At 48.9% G+C, this 23,663-nt stretch overlaps 1 protein-coding gene across 1 annotated transcript in view; it reads left to right on the forward strand.

The window, feature by feature from the left end:
• The window catches only part of PAPPA (pappalysin 1), a 222,900-nt gene extending 203,547 nt beyond the window's left edge, over window positions 1–19,353 (forward strand). Inside the window, exons 20-22 of the mRNA XM_070430787.1 lie at window positions 557–628; window positions 3,432–3,530; window positions 13,738–19,353. Coding sequence (XP_070286888.1) covers window positions 557–628; window positions 3,432–3,530; window positions 13,738–13,845 — 279 coding nt within the window. The 3' untranslated portion in view covers window positions 13,846–19,353. The remainder of the gene's footprint in view (window positions 1–556; window positions 629–3,431; window positions 3,531–13,737) is intronic.
• Window positions 19,354–23,663: the final 4,310 nt, after the last annotated feature.

The following is a 23,663-nucleotide window of genomic DNA, read 5'->3' on the forward strand; positions in this document are numbered from 1 at the left end:
ATGCAAAGCGGCCCCAAAGTATGTGCCTTTTTAAAGAGTTCCCACAGTGGCCCTGGGCAGTGGTCCTCAGTGTCCACATTCTCCCTGCTCCACACTATTCCCCACATACACACACATATAGTTATATGCACACACACGGACATGCACACACTTGTACACACATACCACTCTCTTTCTCTCTCTCCCTCCCTCCCTCGTCTTTCTCACTCTTCCTCCTTCCTCCCACCTTACCCCCAACTCTGTCCATGGGTCAAAGATGAGCCACAAATTTTCTGAAAGGCCTTTCCAATCTTGTCTCCATCCCTCAGTTCTGCTTCTTGTCAGCCCTATTCCTGCCAGGGAAATACAGGCTCAGGACACCTACAGCGAACACAAGAGTTACTTTAATCTTATGGCTCCTGCTATTGCGAGTACCTGGGCAGTTTCTCCATGTAATTCCTAAGGGGAGGTCAGAACTTGGAAGATCCAGAAAGAGGTGGGGTGGTGGAATGTGGTGCCAGCAAAGACATGCTCCCTCCCGGAACCAAACCCATCTGACCCGTCTCTGTCTCTACAGAGAGTCGTCTGCACGGCTGGCCTCAAGTGGTACCCTCACCCTGCTGTGATCCACTGTGTCAAAGGCTGTGAGGTGAGTCCCCGGAAATGACCCTACTGTTACTAATGTTATCGTTGTGTTAATCATGGCTACCATTTACTGTACCTGCTAAATGTTGTAAATATCCCTTTAACTGGCCTCCTGGCCAGAAATCAGCAATCCTATTCTACAGCTGCTGGAATTGAGGCACAGAGATACCAACAAACATACTCAAAAATATGTTTACTGGGTAACAGAACCAGGATTCCGAGCTGGGTTGTTCTGCCTCCTAATCCTGCATTCAGCATAATAGTGCGTTTCTGAGTGAGGGTGGCAGGGAGGCCATATTGATTTGGCATCTGTAATATGCCGGGGTTTTACCAGCATGTTCACATTTAACCTTCACAGAACCATGTGAGGCAGGTGTTTTCCATTCCTACTTTATGGTGAGCATCTTACAGGTCACGTCCTTCTGCCATATGCGTGTCACTCACTTGCTCTTCAACCCCTTAGACCCAGCCACTGAGCTGAAATATGGTTAATGGATAACAGAACCAGGATGCTCTCTGACCCTTCCATTCGGAGTCACAGCCATGCCCTGGGACTTGGCACCACGGAGCTCTGTGTCTGTGTATCAGGGACAAGCTTGGGGAGGGCAGGGGATGTCACCTGTGTTCTCAAGAGGGGCTTTTCGTAAAACTAGAAGACGCGTCTGTGTGCCCCATGCCCTGTGGTTCTGCTCAGCTGGTGGTGAAGAGACCCCGCATCCCATCCAGGTTGATGTCCAAATCTCCGTGGTCCCCCAGAGCCCACTCAGGAAAAGGCAGCTGGAAAGGACTGGACTGTGCTCTAGAAAACGTTGTATTCGATGAAATTCTTAGAATGTCAGAACCAGAAATGCTCTTCTAGGTGACCTAAACCTGACCTTTTAATCTAAAGATGGGGAACGGAGACCTAGACAGTGGGTGGTTGGGCTAAATTGTGATAGAATGCCCCAACTGGAAGGGTGCTTAGTGTGTCTCATCCTGTTCTTTTGTTGTATAAACTGGACATTGTGGCCGGAGAGGGGATGGACTGGTCCAAGTGGCACAGCATAACAGACACAGAGCCAGACATGAGCCCAGGGCTCCTGGCTTCCATTCGGGTGCTCTTTCTTTCCCAGTAGGTCACCTCCTACCCTTGAACCATCCCCTGCCCTGTGTCACAAGACAGTCCCTGAGTCACACATTTTTGTCTATGTATTGGCTATCTTCTCCTGTGGCACTGGAGCCTTTAAGAACCCCATTCTCCCAAGAGTCAGCACGGGACAGCAACACCAAGGCCACGGCCACATGGTTGTTGCTTCTTCCCATCTCCCTGGATCAGTCCAGCATTTCGGGCAAAGGGAGCTTGGGTTACCTGGGCACGCGTCCTGCTGAGTCGGCGGTCTGGGCCACCAGTGTGACAGCAGAATTCGATCCCTCCTTTGACTCAGCACTGGGGCCTGCGAGACCCTCACCTGTCAGGCTCTGAGCCCTGCCAGTGATGCTTATCGCCCTTGCCCTTGCAGGTGCCCCTCGTCTCCTTTCTTCCTGAGCTTAGCGCCAATAGGTGGCCTCTTGTCTGGGGCAGAAAAAGATACTTAGAAGAGATACAAAGGCTGGGTCTAGGGAGGGGGCATCCACCTGGAGGGTGTAGAGGTAGCCAAGATCCAGAAAGGGTTTGAGACACTGTGCCCCCAGCCCTCTACCCCAAGCTGTGTCCAAAGTGGTCATTCACTCGCTCAGTCATCAGCCTCACTGAGTGCCTATTATGTGCCCGACACAACTCTTGGTTCTGAGAATAAAATGATCTCAGCCAAGTGAGAACAGTCACTGTGCTCCCTGGTTCACCTGTGGAGTCTTTTTGCCCTCCATCTATCCATGCATCCATTCAGCCATGTGTGTGCCTCCATCGTCCATCATTTTACTAAGTGAACACTCAAGGAACACATACAAAAGTTTTGCTCAAATTTCCAGGCATTTTGCTGGGAAATAGGGGCAATACCAATGGATGACACACACTCCTGTCCATAAGGAACTCACAGAACAGTAAAGGAAGCAGACAGGAAACCACAGGAGGGCAGAACATCTTGGGGGTGTCAGGGAAGGCATTTTAGAGGGATCATGTTGGAGCTGGATCTTGAAGAATGAATTGCTTCCATTGTTGGAAGTAGCAGCATGAGAAATACTAGACGGGAGAAAGCTCTAAGTAGCAGATCTTTGCACATGCCCCTTTATCTGGAAATTCTCCCTTCTCCATCCCTATCTGATTAACTCCCACTCATCTCCCAATCTCAGCCAAAAGGTCCTTTCCTCAGGGACACCTTCATGAAGTTCTCTGATTAGGCCAACTCCTTCGACTCTACTCAAAAGGTCTCATGGACCTTTCTCCCATAGCCCCTCTCCATGTTGAGATTGGCCAGTTAGAGAGTGGCTCTTCAGGCAGTTCACACTCAGTTTCGTAATATATTTGCATATATTTTATTATAAATTGTTTTTAAATTACCTCCTACCAGTAAAAGTGGGGCAAGGGGACTCAACTTGGCTTATCATTTCTTCAAGTAAAATGAGCCCCCTTCTTTAGGAAGATGTAAGACATACAGGAGTGTGTCTCCCAGGGCAACCATACTTTAATTGGGAAAAACTTGGCTACATAAGACTCTTTATACATGTAGAAGTGTTGACTTGTCCAAGGGGGTGTTGAGATCTGAAGCCAGGAAGCGGTTTGGGAGAAGATGAGAGACAGCTAAATGATTACAGACCTGTGCCTGCCACCCCCACCCTTGCTTTAGGATGCTAACAAGGCACCTTTCCTTCCTGCCTCTCTCCTCCTATAGCCCTTCATGGGAGACAATTACTGTGATGCCATCAACAACAGAGCCTTCTGCAACTACGACGGTGGGGACTGCTGCACGTCCACGGTGAAGACCAAAAAGGTAGGCAGTACCCTCCTCCCCAGCAGCCCAGCTTACTGGGCCAGGATGACCCCTACCTGTTGGACAACCCATTGTTCTGGTTGTGCCAGCGCTTGCCTACAAGCTGTATTGTATTGTATCATATCGTCTTGTGTTTTTTTATCCTTTTAGCCAGTAGTGGAACTAATGTCAATGTGCTTGGACCCTGAGCGAGGTTTGGAGGCTCATGGATGATTTTTGCAGATGTGGTCCCTTACCCTGAAAGCTTTGACAAGTGAAAGTGTAATACATACTTTTAAAGGGAAGGACAGGGTGTTGTGGAGGCTCAGGCTAGAGGTGGAGAAGGCTCTGCAGGAGGCTCACATTCGATGCTGCATTTTGAGGGTTGAGGGGAAGGAGTAAGGGTGGTGACCAGGGAAATGGCGTAAGAGACAGAGAATGCCATGAGAAGTCCTGCAGAGAACATGCCCTTCTGGGGTGATGGCTGAGGTCGAGGGGAAGAGAGAAGACGGGACATTCCCAACAAGGTCCGTCATGGCCGTCAAGCATCATAACCTCTCTTGCTGTTCACACCTGTACAATAGTCTTGGTTGTGATTCTCTTCCTTTGAGCAGCAGGAGTGATTCAAGTGTTCATAGTAAAACTGAAACATTGGGCTGAAGTATGTATCAATCACTCACAGAGGGTGGCCATGCCCACCTTCCTCCTGGCCAGAGCTGGGACCAGAGTTTGGGCCCAGCCAAGAGCTGGGAGAACGGTGGTCCACCTGGGCCACTGAGTTGAGAATTATTCTTGTGATCATTGAGACAATAGGAAACAATCTCTATTTTATACTCATCTACAATCTGAGCTGAAAAATCACCTGATCTCAGATGTCATTTGATCTACTCGTTCTTTCTTCCTTTCCCACCCATGTTATACATTAATTGTGGCTTTTGGTGTGTTAAAAAGGCTCCCTTCTCCCACTTTAAACTGTCCTTCCTGTTAGCCAAGGCTCTGGAATGCAGGTGGCCAGGCTTCCTTCCTGCAGGGAGATGCAATTTCATTGTGCACCTGGGAACCAGCATGGCCCGCGCCCTGCACACGCCTCCCTTGCGAAGCTCACAGCCTGTGAAGGCCAGGAGACATGAGGCAGTGAGGAACACGACAGGCATTTAATCACCTGGTGGGTGAGGCAGTGAAGGAGAGGTATGGGACCTCACGGCGAACAGTGTGCCCGTCAGCATCTCCCTGGGGAGGTGATGTTTGTGTTGAGACCTGGACTGGGAGTGTCCGGGTGAGGGTGCACAGGTTGGGGCAGGCTGTGAGAACTGTGTGTGATGTGTGGATTGTAGCCTGGAGGCCTCTCTTACTGTGCACACGGCTCAAACTTAGTGATCAGCTGTTAGGAAGAGATTGGAACTTTCTTCAGATGCGAGATTCCTGGAGGTGTTTCTTCTGGAGAAGACAGGGGTCCCGAATTAAAGTCATTCTTCCTCTCTCAGTTTGACTTCTACATAAACTCCAACTTCTTGAAAACTTTCTACTTTCTCTTGTAAACACCCATCTACTCCCTGCAATAAACTGGCTTCTAGAAATGAGAGGTGGAGAAAATATATAAGAAGATAAAATACCCCTAAATGAGCTGCCGAATATGCCAGACACAGTCAGACACTTGTCCTCCGTCACCTTCTTTAACCCTCATTTCAGCCCGGCAGGGTGCTATTCGCCCCGTCGCACAGGTGAACCAGTTTTGGCTCCAAGTACCTGCGGGACTCGCTTGAGTTCACTTGGCCATGAGCGCCGAGGCTCCCATTCCAACCCAGTTCTGTCTGACTCACAAGCCCAGCTTTCTCCCGCATGGGCTGAGTCTCCAAAGAGGAAAGCAGGTGGGGATAGGGCCGTGTCCTCAGAGCACCCGGGCATGACCTTCTCCATTCCAGTTGCAGACAGTTCACTGTCAACCCAGACTGCCAAGGAACCTTGGGTGTGGGACCCCTCCCCTTGGCAAGGTGGAAGCCACTTTTCCCAGCAGCAAAGACCGGGTGGGGAGTAGCGGAGGCTCCCAGCCTTGCCAGTCATCCCTGACGCCCCAGACAGGAGTTTCCCCGAGTGGAAAAACTTCCTGCTTTCTGTCTCCAGTTTCCACAGCAGGAAGCCTCCGAGAGCAGGAGAGGGGCCAGATTCCTTCCTCTCCTCCCCTCCCTACCCTTACCTGGTGGTCCCACCTGAACTCTTGGCCCCGGACACATATCAGGGGACATTCCCTGACTAAGCACCCAGACTGGCACTCAGAAACTCGTGGAGTGGGCAGACTTGCTTCCTGCACCTTTCCAAGTACAGCAATGCCATTAATTGAGTACACGTATGTCTTGGCCATGGGTTGGAATCTCTGTGCATAATACCATCCTTAGACCCCAGGACCACTCAACCACATAGACAGCTGAGGCTCAGAGAGGTGGGATCATCTGTACGAGGTGACAGAACTTATTAGGATTTCGCCTTTCCCGACTACAAACAAATAATGTAGCTGCTATTTGTCGAAAGCTTGCTATTTGCCAAGCATGGCGCTAACTGCTTTCACATGTGTCAATTCATTTTGTCGGCACAGTAGCCCGTTGTAGGTGTTGCCTTTGTGTCCTCGTTTCACAGATAATGCAGCTCAGGCTTAGGAGGTTAGGCCATGCAGCCAGGAAGTGGTACAGCTGAGATGCGACCCCAGTGACTCCTCACCACACAGCCCTGCCTCTGGACCTCTCGCTGCTCTGGGCTTGCACTTGCCCTTCCCTGGTGGGTGGGCTTCTTGCTTCTCAGTCCTCCTGGACTGAGTCCAGGGTATGAACTTCGGGCTCAGGGTTCAGTGCTCAGTACCTTCTCCCAGACTTCCTTCTTGCCAACTCTCCACCTAACCCTCTCCCCAGTCCCCAGGGCTGGGGCCTCCCAGTCACTTGGCCCAGAAGGATGTCTGTCTGCTCCCTCCATCCTTCCTCCCTTGTTTGTCTCTGCAGACACCAGCTGTTTCCCACATCTGCCTTGTGTGACCTGGGCCCTGCTGACAGACAAGAGCAAGACAGTGCAGGAAACTCGGTCTGACAGGGGTGACCAGTTTCTCACCCAAACACCTGTCTGCAGCGCGAGGCAGACAGGAAGGGGCGGGACTCAGCTTCCCAGCGTGTCAGTGTATTATTTTCCTGGTGGAGCCTAAAGTCTCCAATACAGAGCAGATTTCCAGAGCGGTTGCTTCAGCAGTTTCCCCTCATAACAACAGCAACAAGTATTCCTTCATAATTGCAGTCATTCTAAGTAACCACACGTGGAGCCATAACAGAGGGGGAATCACCTTATTGTATCGGTACACCCAGGCTGCCTAAGGTGTGGTGGCCTGGGACCACCATCCTGGTCATGTTTCAGGCAACTGCGAGACTGACTCTAGGAGATGCCTGGGAAGGGGGGTGCAGTCCCAGGCTGCACTTAGCTCTGTGCCCTTGGGCAGGCTGGTTCACCCCAGCTTTTTATTTCTTGATATTTGGATTAGATTCATGTCTCAGTATATTCTACATGGCCTCCTGCATGGTTGTTCCTTTGGCTGAGAACCTTCTTCTCCATTCCTCCTCATGACTCCCCCACACCTCCTGCAGGTCTTTTTGCCTGAGTGCCATGTTCTCAAGGAGCCCCGCCCTGGCCACCCACCTTTTATCACCCCTGGCACTCCCACACCCAATTGCCTTGGCTTCCACTCCTTTTTCCTTCCGTGACACTTAGCACGTTGGCACGTACTATAAAACGTATGCATTATTGATTATCTGGTAACCCCTGCCCTTCTTGCTGCTAGAATGAAAACTCCAGGAGGGCAAGAGCATGCATTTGATTTGATTCCTGATGAACCCCAGGTTCTGATGCTGTGTGATAACACTGGGCTAGGCCATGAGCAAGACGGACTGGGACTCAGCCATGCTGAGCTCGCGTCTTGTGAACTTGTGGTGGGCACTGAGAGTATCGTCCCTGCTCATGGAGACACCGCAGGTGAGGGGAATCAGAAAGCTTCCAGAGAGGGCAACACCAGAGCAGACAGGAAAGGTGCAGGAGGTCTTCCCCAGTTCAGAAAAGTAGGGGGATGACCAGACACAAAGATGAGAGAGAAGGGGGCTTCTGGCCAAGGGCATGGTCTGTGCAAAAACCCAGACGTAGGAGAGAGCACGAAGGGAAGTATGGTTCCTTGCATGTGGTGGGAGCACAGGGCAAGCAGGGAATGGGCAAGACATGAGCCTAGAGGGATGGGCAAGACTGATATAGGCCAAGCAGGGAATTTGAGTTTTATCCAGAGAGCCATGGGGGTAGTCAATGATTTTAAACACTGAATCAGCCTAGAAGGTTCTAGAAGGCTTCCTGGAAGAGGTGACGGATGTGCCTAGCTTGGAAGGTTTGTAAGGATAACAGGCATATGGCTAAACAGATTAGACTAATCCCCCCCGTCCAAAAATCACTAGCTTCTGGAACGCTATGATTTCTTCATCTGGGGTGTAGGTCTTTTTCATGTGGATGAATTAGACACTCACTTTAGCTTTTCCATCCTGAAAAGTTAGTATCATCATAACCATTGTCAATACTATCATCACTACCATTATCACCACATCATCAACACTACCACCAATACCAAGATCACCATTGCCATCATCATCGAGCACATAGTGCATGCCCTGCACTATGCTAAATGCTTTACCTGAATTTTATACTTTATCCAAAATCCTGTGTGGCAGGACTGCTGTGACCTCTGAACGCCCCCAGACGGGAAGTTGCTTGTTTGATAACATACACTTAGTCAGTAAAAGGGTGAGAAATCAAACCCATGTCTCCTTTGGGTCTAGGCTGGTGCTTTTCTCTGCTTTACCACACTTTTCCTCCATTTTATCCTCCACTTATTCACATTGAAACCACCCTCTGATGCTGTGTGCCTCCACCAGGCACGAATCATGCTACTACCCCCAAGGAGCTTGCAGGGGAGTCCTCAGACTCAACATCCCCCCATAGTCTCCTTGGTCTCCTTAAATCTTTCCATCAACACTATGAATGCCCTGACGCCCAGAGTGGCCACGTGACCTGCCCAAGTCCCACAGTGGGCGGTGGACAGACAGGGCTATCTGACCTTCAGTCCCGGGTGCCTCTCACTCCTCTGACTGCACACTTGCTACTGGGGACCTCCCTGCGGAGTCTCCGTCCAAATCCAGCCCCTGCCTGTCTCCCAGCCTCAGAGGAGACCTGCGGCCAGGGCCTTGTGGTACATTTTCTCAGCCTGCATCCCTGAGCCGCTCACACACGTGGGTGGAGGTGTCGGCCCAGGCAGCTCACCCAGAGGAAGAAACCCCTGTGCCTGAGCGACATCCTCAGCCCAGAGGGAAAAAGGAGAGAATCCTGGCCTTTAGTCATTGACCTGGGCTTGTTGACAGAACGCCAGAGTGGGCGGCCCAGCATTTATGGGGCAGCCTATCCACACGGCACTAGGTGTCCCAGATGTAAACTGGCCACTGCAGGGCTTGTGCCTTGCGTGGTAGGCTTTCTTAGGAGGCCATGTGGGGGAGAAGGCGGGCAGCTACTGGGGGAGGCAGGGGCCTAGGGTTTCTGCTGAGCACTGACTTTATCAGGATGAGACTCGGGATGCCCCAGTTTCTTCCTCTGAAAAGGGGACCCTGACTCCCACTCTGCCTGCCATTTGGGGGACAGGAGGGAGGAATGGTTACAAACAGGGATGCAGAACCCAGGCTGCCTGCCAGCCAGTGATTCACCTCTTGGCATCTGAGTTTCCTCCGCGCTGTAGGACAGGGATGGTCAGAATAGCTGCCTTAGTAGGGCTGTTGGGAAGGGTGAGTGCAGTAGTGCACATTGTGTTGACTGAGGGCCAGACATGTAAGGGAGAAGGGGCTATTGTCTATCTGGCAAAGCAGTAGTCGATGGCCACGTGGTGAGGCAGGCACCTCGCCCTGACTCACTCGCTGAAAACTCAGTGTTTGAGTGGGTTTGGAATCCGCATCATCTACTAATCGATGGGCTGTGAAGCCCAGGGCGGCTGTGTTTTGTTGTAAACATTCTGAGGCTTCTATTTTCTCATCTGTAAGATGGGCAGCTAATAATGACAGCCTCATGAGGTGGTGTGGGGTCCGCATGCTAGCATGTGGCAATCATCTGCAAGTGGAAGGCCCTCAGGAAATGCTAACGTGCATGTGTGTGTGCACCCACGTGTGTGTGTGTGTGTGTGTGTGTAAAGTGGTGGTCACTGCTATGAAACTGTACGAATGTGTGTGCATGCGTGTATGTGCATGTGCTTTCATGCATGTGTGCGTGTGCATGTGTGTAAAGTGTTCACTGCTGTGGACCTGCACACATGGGCTTCCCCAGTCTCATCCAGGTCAGGCTCAGGAGCACCTGGGAGGGTGGGGGACTGGCCATCGCCTCTCTTCTCTTCCCAGGTGTAGGCTCTTGATCAGGAGGGCACTTGTGCAGAGAGAGCTCAGGACAGGCAGTTCTCACAGAGGAGTGCAAAGTGCAGGAAGAGGGGACAAGGCACTGGGCGTCTGCACTAGGCACCTGCAAGCTAGTTTGGAGGCAACGTTATTTCATTACTCCTTTCCAGAATCTTGCGAGGTGTTTATGAAGACCCTCATCTTACAGATGGCGGGGGGAGTCCACAGGGTGCCAAGGACTCTCCAAAGCCATGCAGGGCCCACCCCAAGCTGGGCTTGTCTGCTCCCAAACTCCTTGGAGGGCTCAGTAAACGCAGCCGCACCTCAGCATGTGGTGGAGACGAGGAGCTGCCTGTCTGCAGACCTGCCCCTGAGAGCAGACCTTCTAGACTCGGCTGTGTTCTGTGTGGGGTTCCTTCCTTAGGTGCCAGACACATTTCTTTGGGAAAATGCTGAAACGGCCTGGGCTGACCCGGGAGGAGAGAGAACGGTCACTCACACCCACAGAGCCAGGGTGACCAGACCGGCCTGAGAAACCAGCTGGAGGCAGGGTCCTGGAACCCGATGGCCGAGGAGAAGCTGGTGGAACTGGGGGTGGCAGGACGGGGAGCACGCAAGGAGCGTGTGCAGAATGTGCATCCCTAGGTACTTTCTGCCCAGGAGTTGCCTTCTGTCTTTCTCAGACTGAGGACTTTCAGAGAGACAGAAAGGTCCAGACCATTAACATCCAATCTTAACGTAAGATAGGGAAGGGCACCCAGACAGCGAGGGCAAGAGCAGAGGCTGCCTGGCCCGTGTGCTGCCTAGATATTTATCCGTGCATCCCTCTGTCCCTCCATACCTGGGTTCACAGAACACCTGATCTCTCTATATAAAGACTCAGTTCAAAGCAGACATGATCCCTGCCTCGACTGAGCTGGCGTACAAGTGAGAAGTGCTTCAGTAACAAGGAGCATGGAGACAGGGTGCTGGGAGATGGGATGGAGGTCAGGGTGCCATTGGTCAGGGTAGTGAGGGGGGGAGATGAGACCTGCAGAGTGAATGAGCTGCCAGGGGAGAGAGCAGGGTGGAGGGCCATTAATGGCTAAAGACTTAGAAGTGGGAAAGCACTCAGAGGATTTGAGGAACCAGTCCATAAATAAACAAGCCGCAGGAGTGTGGGGAAGAAGGGGGACAGGTGAGGTGTAAGAAGTGTTGGAGAGCAAGTCCTGCAAGGCCTTGACCTCGTGGTAAGGACTTTGAGTCTTAGTTGAAGAGATAGTACCTGTTGAGTTTTTGCTTGTGTGAGGTGAGGCAGGATGCATGAGAGAGAAACCAGACTGAAACGGTCCCTCGTGGGTCGTAGTGCCCGATGGGCAAGAGTTATGGAGAGAATTGTGCAGGAGACATTAGAGGTAACTGGATCATTGTAACGTTAGGATGTGGGCAAGGGCACCAGAAGGGGACAGATAAAGGGATGGGTGAGTTGAGGACAAAGAGGCTGCCCAAGTCTGGGAGGCGGGAGACGGGGGGCAATAGGCAGGAAAGGTGTCACAGACGGTGAAATTGGAGCTGGTGGGAAATCTGAGTCAGCACACGTGTATTTAGCATTAAGCATCTCCTGAGTGTTAGGCCATGTGCTGGGGCTTTTGCATATTTCTTCTTGTTTGATCCTCACAACCATGTGAAATATGGTGCTTTTTTAATCGCACTCTTACAGATGTAGAAACTCAGGGTTATGGCAGTGAAGGGCTTTTCCCCAAATGGCTCAGCAAGAATGGGGTCTGAGGGTGCCCACCCAGGCCTCTGAGCTCCCACGATGGAACTCTCCCCACTCACCGTCAGTTAGACTTGGTCTTGGCTCTGCCTCAGTTTCCTCACTTGGACTAGAGGGTTTTTCTTTGTCTTTTCCCATTCTAACACTCTTGCTTCTCCTGGAGGCGAAGCGGTTGTGGGAGGATATTCTAGATTGGAAGGCACAGCCTGCATGAGGGCATGGAGGTTGGGAGAAAAGCAGGGAACAGCAGGGAGTTGTGAGCAGAAAGACACTGCATGGAGAGGCAGCTGTGAGAAGGCCCCCCCAGCGCCAAGCACCTGCGGGTGTCAGTTGACTAGGGAAACAGGTACGCTGGCTATGGGTGCAGAGGAGGAGTCAGGGAGAAGAAGTGAGCATACACTCCCTCGTTCTATGGATTAGGCCTTGGAAAACAAGAATGAACAGGACAGACACGGCTCCTGACTCACCAAGTGAGAGGGAGGAGGAAAGCTATATATGTGCATAAATAGGTATATGGTTGAACTCTGAGCATATGTCAAGCACTGTGTGGTAGGTGGTTTTTGTCACTTACTTCACTCATCCCTCACCACAGCCTCAGGGACACGTATGCTTTCACTGTTTCCATTTAATGAATGAGTTACCTAAGATGCAGAGAAATTGTCACATGCCCCAGGTCACACTGTTAGATGACAGAGCTGCTGGGGCTGATACCTCAATCTTCCTGCTCATCCTTACATTTGGACATGGAGAGAGGTTTGGAGGAAGGGAGGGAGGATGGGCCAAGAGGCAGAGAGAAAAGAGTTAGCTACACAGAATGAGTCCACAAGCTAGAGAGTCACAGCTCTCTGAGGCTCTGTGAGCACTTGGAGACCCTGCCCAGGCAGGAGGCGAATGAGGTCACTAAATCCATCTGCGCAGATGGGGGACCCTCTGGGGAAAGTGCGATGTGAATGTCATGATGCAATGAGGTGAAATCCACTTGGCTCGTGCTAGCCCAGCTTGGGCTCAGGCAGGGGCTGCACGGTGCTCTTAGGAAAGACAGATCGCTGGCTGCATGGGGAAGACGTTCGCTCGGCTGGGCTCTGTCTCTGTTTCTAGAAAGGAAGGCGGCCCAAGGTCACAGAGCACGTGAGGGGATGGCGCGGGAACTGACACTAGGGCCTCTCACTGTTTCTTTTTAAAAATTTTTTCGAATCATTATTTCTTCTTTTCCTCAGGTTCTATAATATCTACATACAGTAAATCATTGTATGCCTCTCACTTTTCTTTTGCTAAAATCTGTTCCCTAGGCCCTTCAACCAAATGTTATGCAAAATCTCTATGTGAAATGTCCCCAACAGGATCTCAGGTGCCCTGGCTCTGGACTTGCTGAGAGGAGCTTTTGTGGCTTGCATCCTTGCCTCCCAAAATGGAAATGCCCAATCCGTGCAGAGAGCTGTGTTTTCTTAAAAGACTCTCTCCCGTCCTTCATCTCACCAATCACCTCGACAGTCCTACCAGATATTCCATTTCACAGTTCTCTGAACAGCTCTGGGACAGTGCATTACAATTCTTCACCCACGGTTTCATTCAGCCCAAAAGGTCATAGTGCAAGTCAGTCTCATCATATCACTTCTACAGCTACGCACCTGAGGGTGAAGGAGAGGTGGCTCGTCCTACTGGAAATGCAAGATTTGCCATTTATTACTTTGGGGGGATGCCTGCCCATTTCTGAGCCTTCGTTTCTCCACCTGTGAAATGGTGACTGTTTTTGTATCTGTCTTACAGAGTTGTCAAAGGATTTGATGTTTCCGTATTTGCAAAGTATTTTGCACATTGCCTGACCCATGGTAAATGCCACCGGAAAGGAAAGCTGCTAGGATAACAACGTTGGTGATCTTGATACAAGCTATCATAGGGCTAGAAGGAAGCAAAGTCAGGACTCAAACTTGAATCTGCTATCCCCCCAATCCAGCGATTGTCCCCTGAGCTGCCTCTCTGAAAAGTATTCCTTGAGACCCAAACACCTGGTTCACCTCCCCTCTCTTTCTCTCCGCAGGTCACTCCCTTCCCTATGTCCTGTGACCTACAAGGTGACTGTGCTTGTCGGGACCCCCAGGCCCGAGAACACAGCCGGAAAGACCTCCGGGGATACAGCCACGGCTAAGGAAGGACAAGGAGTTAAGAATTCCCAGCGCCAGGACCCGCATCCCTTTGGTATTGATTTCACAGTGAGCTGCTCCACGGAATGGCCTCTCCACACCAGGGATCCTTAGCATCCAACCGGTCTGCCTTTAATTTCACCCAGGAAGGACTCATAGTGGGGGCGCACGAAGCAAGTCTCGCCATGTTAAGTAATGGCATGGAATCCCACCCCACAGTCTTAGATGGATCACATGCACAGCATGCAGTCCCAGAGCCTCCTAAAACTCTAACCATTTGTCACATGACCGCAGCGAGAAACATGCTCTGTGCCCAGGAATGTGCACATCTGTGGTTAGTACACATGCATGCATACACACCCATACAAACATCTGTGTGAGGGCAGTTTTGGAGACTGAGCAGAGAGAGACTGGAACAAAGTCAATCTTTCCTTTCCCAAGCTCCCAGCCAACACTGTCCTTGGGAGAAAGAGTTGCAGAAACTGCTAAGGCCGAGTATTGAGATGCCAAGATAGTTCACACCCTGAGGCCTGGAATATGTAGGGCGTGCGCAGTGGTACAGTCCTTTGGGATCGAAAGTGAAATGGTCTCTGATCACCTACCTTCTAGGAAAGTAGGGCCCAGGGAGAAAGAATCCAAAGTGTACGAAGCCCCCCAATTTTTCCCGCTGCCATGGGGGACTTACCCCAACTCCAGGGTTTAAGGCCAAGCTGGAAATGGCTTAAGATTGCAATGTCAAGGTATTATAAGAGCCCCCTGCTTGAGGCATGAGGTCATAATATCCCTCCGGAACCCATCCATTCCCCAAATCTTGCCTTGGGACCACATTTGCTGCTACTTTTCCTGCTGCTCTATCCTATACATTGAGTAACCCAAGATGATAGGACTAGGTTAGGAAAAACCCCACACAACCAAACAGTCTGCCTTAAACGTGACCCACATTTCCCCATAGCTCCTCACTCCCTAGTCCTCCTGCAAGAGAAACCCCTCCTTGGCCTCCCATGGAGAGAAGCGTGGTCCTCTGTGGGTGGGCTTCTCACCCTGGAAGGGAGTGGGAACCCTCAGCGAGAGTGCAGAATGTCTAAGCCAGTGTTAGGTTTTATAATCAAGTGGAACAGTGTTATGTTTCTGTGATGCTAGAGTCATCCGGGGACTGTTAGAGTTGTAAGGACTCTTGAGTTATGCTCCTTCACCGAGCCTTCCTGCCCGTCCAGGCTACAGCGGGTTTTGGTCCTGAAGACCTCGAGGTGGCCTTGAGCATCATCTTGGATGTGATCAGTCTCAACTGTGTTCCAGGGGCCACCAGAGGGAAGTCCAAGGGCGCCAGCCTCGGTCCCCAGCAACCCAGAATGGTCATGATGTTTCCCATAGTCTTCCATCTGCCAGTGCTCCCGTCCACACCTGGGGGTGGGCAACCCTTCCGTCTCTCCCACATTCCACCTCCAAAAGTGCAGAGTAAGTCAGTCAGACCCCCGTAGGAGCCCCCCCCTCCCCCTTTGGGGCCCTCTTTGCCTCTTTTCAGCCAGTTTCCATCCACTCCTTTTGAGGAATATGAGGAGAGATGAATACAGAAGAAGGTGGAGAGAATGGTTAAGCTTGACATAATTTCTGACACCTGGAACTGAGAAAGTGAGGCGATGGGAAGGTCTAAATTAGACATAGCCCATAAAGATTGTTATAAATCAAGTCCTCTCAAGTTTAGAGAAGACAACCAACAAAACCACAGTCTAGCATGGGAGTGGAACATGCCAGGCATGTGCGCTGAGCCACACATTCCTGCTTCTGAGGCAGGCATTGTTAGTTACAGCGCTTCCTCCCATGAGGACCAGCAAGAGCTTCAGAAAGCTCCTTTATCACTCCCAACAGCAATTGCCTGCTGATCAAGGATGCTTGAAAAGACATTTATTGGCCATCATCTGTGGTCTGTGATATTAAAAAAAAATATATCAAGGTGCTTTTTGCACAGGTGCCCACAAATAAGGATACAGTGCTTAGAATTTTGTGTGGTTCGCACTACATTACCAACTCTGAGACGGAGTTCCAGAGTGAAGAGGCTGCCACCGTTGTTAAGGCCAGGCTCAAATCCTTTCTGTTTCTTCCTTACAAACTCCTATTTTCATTCAGGACATTTTTTTCTATAATTACCAGGGCCAGTTATTAGCAAAATAACAATTATAACAGAAGACTTCATCCCGCTCTGTACCCCTCTCCAGTGCCTAAGAGCTCTTCCCAACGCTCGAGGCCCCGCTCTTGCTCTGAGTTATCACCCCATGAGGTATTGGGTTGAAGATATGAACTAAGAAAAATAACTTTGTTAGCCCTCCCCGATGCTTTATGACACCAGTAAGTAATGCAAAAAGCCTTGGAGACCCCAAGACAACATGACGAATGGACCTTACCAGCTTCCCTTAAATGGACCCCCATCCTCTTTCTTCCTTTCCCTCTTCCCCTTGTCTGTCCCCACCTTCTCCAGCTGAGTAGAGTTTCCTGAAGGCTGCCTTCTGTCTCCAGATGGAGTCGAGCCCTCTGAGCAAACTTCCACCCGGTCTCCTTACCATCATTCAAACCTGTCACTCGCAAATTCCCTTTTGCCAAGGCCATTGGGCAAGAGAGGCTACTGGATTGGTGGCCGGCCTCGTGTCCACAAGGGAGGTGTAACCAATAGGCCCTCCTCCCACCTTGGTGGAGTTGGGTCTGCTCTATTCATGCAGTGCACTGACACCCAGTTTCATTTTCTTTCTGGGAATAAACTCATCATCGTCGTCTCATTTTCCCATCATCTCCTGTTTAGGTAAAGGGAGTACTCCCAGGAGGAAGCCCTGTTGTCTGTCAGCACTTGGGGGTCCTGTGTCTACAGAAGGATTAGCCTATTAGCAGCAAGGAAGGAGATGAGGTAGCCAGCTCTCCAAGCCCTCTCTTGGGAAGCCTTATCAAGCCACAACCCTGCCTGCCTACCCAGAGGACTTGCATTACCCCACCCCCATTGTCACCCCCACCCCAGATTCGGTGCCAACCACCTCTTAGGGGAAGACTGTCCTTGAGAAGCCTGTTTCGGTGGCTGATGGGTGTGATGGATGGGAGAGACCAGTGTTCATGCAGAGCAGGGCTTTGAGGATGGAGGGTGTCAGCTGCTGCTCCTGGCTGCAGCCGGTTGCGTCGCTGCCTAGACAGTGCTCTTGGTCTCAGTCCCACCTGGCCAACGCGTAAATGCTGTTTGTGGAAAATTATTCTTTGAGACAGATTTCAGCTACCTCCCTTCCAGGTGTGAGTTAACTTGGTTGCAACTGTCCATTTGTTATAGGTCTTACCTGTGTTAGAGAGAAGGAAGGAAAGGAAGGAGGGAAGAAAGAAAGGAAATCATATTTTCAAGTGATCAGTTTTGAGGTTTTGGGTGGTGTGATTTTTTTTCTGGAACTACTTCAAGTGCAGAATAGAAATTGATGGTGACAAAACTGTACAGATAGAAATTAATAGAAGACAAGGAGATTAAAAGGAAATACATATGCATGATTAAAAATAAGATTTTTTTTAAAAAACACACAACTATTTTTGTGCTTCCTAAAGAAATTTGTTTTTTTCTACAGACTGAGTAGGTAGACACAAGCATAAAGATTTCCCTACAGGAGGCATAGAGTGGGATGTATAACCCTGCTATTTTCTGTATGTTGTGCTAGATCCAGGAAATCGGGCAACTTCCCCCTTGATGTGGAGTTGTTGTTTGGGAGGCGATTGATCTCTTTGGTGGCAATGTGTGTTCATAGGGAGTGAGAGGGCTGGCAATTGGTTTTACCAGATATTAAGGGGACATATTGTGTCGTGCTTCTCACACTATAAAACGTGTGTCCCGACCAGTAGCATTGGGCTTTCTGCACTTAGGACTACACTGCACAGTCCACTGGGCTACACTCTGCTACCTAACCCAACAGGTAATCCCCACGGTTTCTGAGAAACAAAACAAAATAAACCCAGCAAACAACACACATAAAAGCTCAATGAAATGAGAGCCTGTTCTTTTTAAACCCATTCACATTTTGCCAAATTCCTACCCACTGTTGGATCCATAAAGGAAATGTTGAATAGCCACACAGGAATTATGTCCCTAGAATAAGAACCTAGACATCTTGACTCCAGGCAGCAAGCAGTTTGCTTAGTGATCTTGAACAAGTCATCAATTCGCCTCTCCATTTGCCTCAGTTTCTCCAGCTGCAAAATGGGGATAATACTACTTAACCTACCTCACCATGAGAGGCCGGGGGATTGGGAGGCCCTGAGGTTCTACTCGGGCCATAGCGATCTGAGAGCCAAGGCTACACACACAATCCATGGGCTCCCTCAAGAGAGGTGGGGGCCCACGGGCCTTTCAGGGACGACAGTGAGTGGGCGTTTGATACTCCAGGGGATAAAGCCGGAGTTTGTGTGAAGAGGGAGGCTTGTGTTAGGGAATATTTCATCCTTAGGTAAATTGGACTTTCCCCCCTTATCCTGGCCTTGACAAGTTCTATCATTTGATTCAAAGCCAATTACTTCCTGCAAAGTAAAAGCCAGTGTACTGCTTCCTCTCCGATACTCCCAGGCCATTTCCTACTCTATAGAGGAAGGGAGGCCCTCAAGGCTCTTCTTCCCCAGCGTTTGGTTAGAAGACCTGGCTTTCTGAGTGCAAACCCTTCGGGGCTTCTCAAACTAGACACCAGCAGTCAGCGAGGAGGACTTGGAACAATTACTGAGTTGCTTTTCGGGGTCTCTATAATCAATAACCTGTCCACAGATACCTATCTATATAAAGATATTATATATAAATATAAATTTACATATATATGCACATGTATATATAGTTGTACATATATGTGTGTATATATATACTTAAATGTAATATTTACAAAATAAAACTGTGATCTCGTCTAGAGAAAATGTATTCATATTACAAACTGCTCTTCCATATTTATGTACCATATTATATCTTTTTATTATTGTTATAATTATTATGGGTATTTCTAATCATGATGATGTTGAAAATCTGTTTGGCACCTTCTGGAAACTACCAAAAAAATAATTCTCCATCGAAGTGCTTAAAAATCTATTCTCATGAGAATTCTACTGGCCTACTATGAAAAAGGAAAAAAAAATCTAAACACCGGAACCAAAACACGATTCCAATCCTTTTTCTGTACCTCACGCGCATAAATTTGCTGCTCCTATTTTGGGTTTTATTTTTTTTTCCTGTTCATGTGTTTTTATGGATCTAAGTTAAGTCTTTTAGCAATATATAAAAAATGTAAATAGTAAACTTTATTTATTAAGAATGTCATCTTTTTTAATTTATATTTACACAATTGTTCATCTAATTTATTTTTTTCTATACGGTTTTAAATACTCAGACATATTTTGCTGTTCATGGTATTTTTATCCTGTTCTTGTGGATTCGTTTTTCCATACTGTTTTCTCTGGTCTCAATTACAGGTTGGATCTCACAAAAAAACTAATGTCAAAGACAGAAATATTTTGCCACTGTTGATTACTATACTTTAAAGTTCTATATTATGAAAATATATAATAGCTTGTATGCTTCAGTTTGGAGTGGTGTGTTTTTTGTCTGCTGCGGAAACCTAATGGCAGGAAACCAGTGGCAGCATGAATCTAGGACACACCCCATCTTCTGCACAAACACTTCCAGGAGAGCATCTCCATTTTGCATATGCAAACATGAAAACCATTCTCACGTCTTATAGGAAAGTTCAGTTTTCAGGGACTAAACTAATGTCACCTCCAGCCATGCCTGCCCTGGGAATGCCCTCTTCAATAATATATGCCAGCACGTTCAGTCTTCTCATTTTTTCCCTTCGTCATGAAACACACAGTCATCCCGTTCATACCACAAACCTGCAGCCGACACCGATGTTTTGCTGTTTCCGAGCTGCCTATGGGATTTCTCTCTCTTTTTTAAATCTTGTCACTACCTTAGTAGCTGTGTGATCTTTGGAAAGTTACTTAGGTGCTTTAAGAATTAGTTTCCTCGCCTGTAAAATGGTAATAATAAAAGTCCCCACTTAAGGAGGTTGTTGCTAGAGTAAGATAAATATACGAAGTGACTAAAATGCGGCAGATACTACATTAACTCTTGGCTATGATTATTATGAGACAAGGGCTGCTTATGACACGTATTAACAATACACTCATTTTCTTCCGAGATCGGCTTGTTTTTTATAAGAATGAAAACAAGATGCACTAAAGCACTCATTCACACAGGCACTGCCATGCAGTGGGGTTCCTGGCACTGCATTCTGAGCTGGTGGTTGGCAGCACAACCAGAGGACGGGTCAAACGTGATACCTGAAATGCTAAACTCTGCACAAAAGGGCAGTTTGGGAATATCAGTGCGAATGACAAAAGGCACGGGTAGGGGAGCCATCACAGGTGTTTTGGCCTCTTTGCAAACACAACCCACCTAGAGACACGAGGGAGGGCACCAAATAAAATGAAGGTCATTGGGAGAATCTGCCAGATCACTGGTTATTTCCCAAATAAGATAAATGATTAAAGTTCCATTCACTTCTCTTGAATTCACTGTGAAGACTGACACTAAATTTAAAGAATAGCTTCATGAAAAGAGGCACATCTTTCCCGAATAGAAAGATTAAGTGACCAAGTCTTAATGTGGTTTTGTGTGCACCCTGGTTTTATCTGCAGAGACCAGAAGTCACGGGGCAAAGAGATTTCTCTCGGAGGCTATGAGACATTCCTACCGGTGTCTTTTCCACGCACACACACACCAACACATACTCCGTGATGGAGAAGTTCACTGGGCTTTAGTGGCTTTGACTTCTCACTATCAAACAGGCAGAAACAGTCAGCATATAGATCTATATGTCACCCAAGGTTTTAGAATTTGTCTAACCATAGTATTTTAAAGTCTTTTTACAAAAATAAGTAAAAGGGTAGAGGCAGCTTTCTATCATGCGATCTGGCACTGGTAAACCCAATTCTCAGATGCCAAGAATAAGAACCTAGGACAAAGCATGGCCCTCGAACCAACAGCCCCGGAGACACTTTGCTTCCTCAAATGACTGTTTTAAACCCTCTAAAGCAGCAGTTTCTCAACCTGTGGGTCGAGACCCCTTTGGGGGTTGAACGACCCTTTCACAGGGGTCACCTAAGACCATCGGAAAACACATATAATTACATATTGTTTTTGTGATTAATCACTATGCTTTAATTATGTTCAATTTGTAACAATGAAATTGGGGGTCACCACAACATGAGGAACTGTATTAAAGGGTCTCGGCATTAGGAAGGTTGAGAACCACTGCAAAGGGATGAGGTCTGAGTTAGGGATCAAGGGAACCAGACTCAAGAGCCACCTGCCTCTTGTGTATCTCTTCTAAGACAGGATTCAGTGATGTGAAAAAGGCAGGTGATAGGTTTATCGCAAAACTGACTAACAGGCCAATGCACTCACAAAGGATATGGAGAGGGTCACAGTGGACCAGGGAAAGAGTGGGGAGGTCATCCTGGGCCGGTGAGCCATGCTGAGGGTACCGGGCATTATCGTAGCAGCAATGGGGAGCTGTGGAATGGCTCCCCCCCCCCCACATGATCAGATTTGCGGTTGAGAAAGATCCCTTAGATGGCAGTGTGAAGGAGAACGCTGAGGGAGGGAGGAGCAGATGGAGGGAGTGAGAGGACAAGGTGTGGACCAGGGAAGAAATGGTGGCTATCTGGATGACAAAGGTAACAGTGGGTGGGCAGACGATGTTTCCCCTTCTATTCGATGGTGAGACTGGACAGAATGAGTTGCAGTGTGTCACATTCTGCGATTCTAGAAAGTCCTTGTACGCCCCTGCTAGTGACTGATTTTAGATTCCTTTTTAAAAAATTAATAGACTATTTTTCAGAGAAGTTTTGGGTTTACAGAACAATGAGCAGACAGTAGGGTTCAAATTGGATTTCCTTTTACATAATAAACTATGGGGATGGGGCATCTAACTATTTTCTAAGGTGAGCTAGCAGGAAAACATACAAACACAGTTGTTTTTATCATGTGTGTGATATCAAGTCATCTTCCTGCTGAGAGGAAAGCTCTGGGGAAGGAGTCAGGATGGGCTTAGGGGGGCCCTGGGAGCCTCATCATTTACATGCTGCACCTGTTTGAATTCCAGGGGCCTTGTTTATGGCATGGGCTTTATCATTTCTGTCCTAAATGGGCCCCAAAACACTATCATTTAAATACTCCAGGGATGGCAATTACTTCAACTTAATCTCGACACAGACTGACGGGTGGTGATTGCAGTGCTGGGTTGAGAAAGGTTTTCATAATACGGCCGGGCTCCGGGGAAAAGAGGAATGTGACCTTGCGCAAGTCATCGCGGAGCTCACTTCTCCATGCGGAGCCGCCGGGGTGGAGAGGGAAAGGACGTGGCTGTGTCCATGTTCCACTTGCTTTTTGGATTTGGTACAACTGCTTTCTTGGTGGCCCTCCCTGGCCAGCACGCTCTCTCCTTGACCAGGACTAGAGATTTAGTCACCTTCACGCTGTTCTGAGCCCCTCGGACAAGTGACCCATCTGCACTATGTTGCAAAGGGAGCACTTTTGACACAGTTGCAGAATGTCCACCAGCAGGTGAATGATAAACAGACGGTGGTCCACTCAAACAAAGGGCTATTATTCAGCCATGAAAAGGGATAAAGAGTATTGATGTACGTGGCAAAGTAGATGAACCTCTGAGACATTCTGCTAAGTGAAAGAGGCCAGACATAAAAGGTTACATGTCATATGATTCCATGTATATGAAATATCCACAATAAATAAACCCATATAAAGGGTGCAGACTGTGCAGACGGTGGGGTCCTACTGTGTGGCTCCCGCCAGGAGCCCATCAGGTCTTCGCATGGGAAAGGAGCAGTGCATCCTCCCAGAACCTTGCACCACAGAGAACACATTCCTCTCCAGGATTACAAGCACCTCAGAGTAACACGGACCGCATGTTAGAAGGGAAGTGACCAGACGTCCCATTTCCTCCTGAAACACAGACACAAGGCGTCTATCCGTCCATACTTCTGTGTGCATGCATGCGAGACACACACACACACACACACACACGCGCGCGCGCCAGGAAGGCGCAATTCCCAAGGACCCATTTCAAAACCTCTTTCCAAGGATCCAGAGAGAACTTGGTTTCCAGACGTTCAGTGCACCGTCCAAGGCCTAAACCCAAACCTTGATATTTCTTGCCCACCAGGGGAATGGCTTTCTGTCGAGTTGTTACAAATTTTTCTCTGTGTTGATATTTTCAAAATATTTTCCACGAAGCTCCCTGCCAAAACCTTTCATCTCAGACATCTGCAACTCTCCTGGAACTCATGTGAACACATACAAAGCATCGGTTGTTGGGACTCCACTCACCTGTACGTTTCAAGTTGGGTTCAGAGCCTAAGATTTGTAAACAGGCTCAGCTCTCAAGAACACAGCTGCCCCCACGTTCTAGCTAGCCTACCCCCCAGTGGATTCTTCCTACCCCCCTCACTGGGATGCTGCCTACCTCGAGAGACTTATCTTTTGCCATGATCCCTGCACCACCACCTACCCGACCCTTCAGTTCCCGTAGCATTCCACATTCTCTCAGATCTGAGCTTGGAAGTCAGGGTGCCCTTCACCTGGAACACCCTCCCTTAACTATGTAAAGCTCACACCCGTTCATTTTTGAGGTCCCAGCTCAGATAAGCCTATTAACAATTATTATTATTATAGCTTTCATTGACTGTAGGCTTGTTATGTACCTGACATGAAACAAAATACTTTGCAGGCACTTCTTTAATAGACACAACAACC

Source organism: Myotis yumanensis, unplaced genomic scaffold (genome assembly GCF_028538775.1).
Source record: "Myotis yumanensis isolate MYYU_CA2020_CCGP unplaced genomic scaffold, mMyoYum1.0.hap1 SCAF_12, whole genome shotgun sequence".
Taxonomy (NCBI): Eukaryota; Metazoa; Chordata; class Mammalia; order Chiroptera; family Vespertilionidae; genus Myotis; species Myotis yumanensis.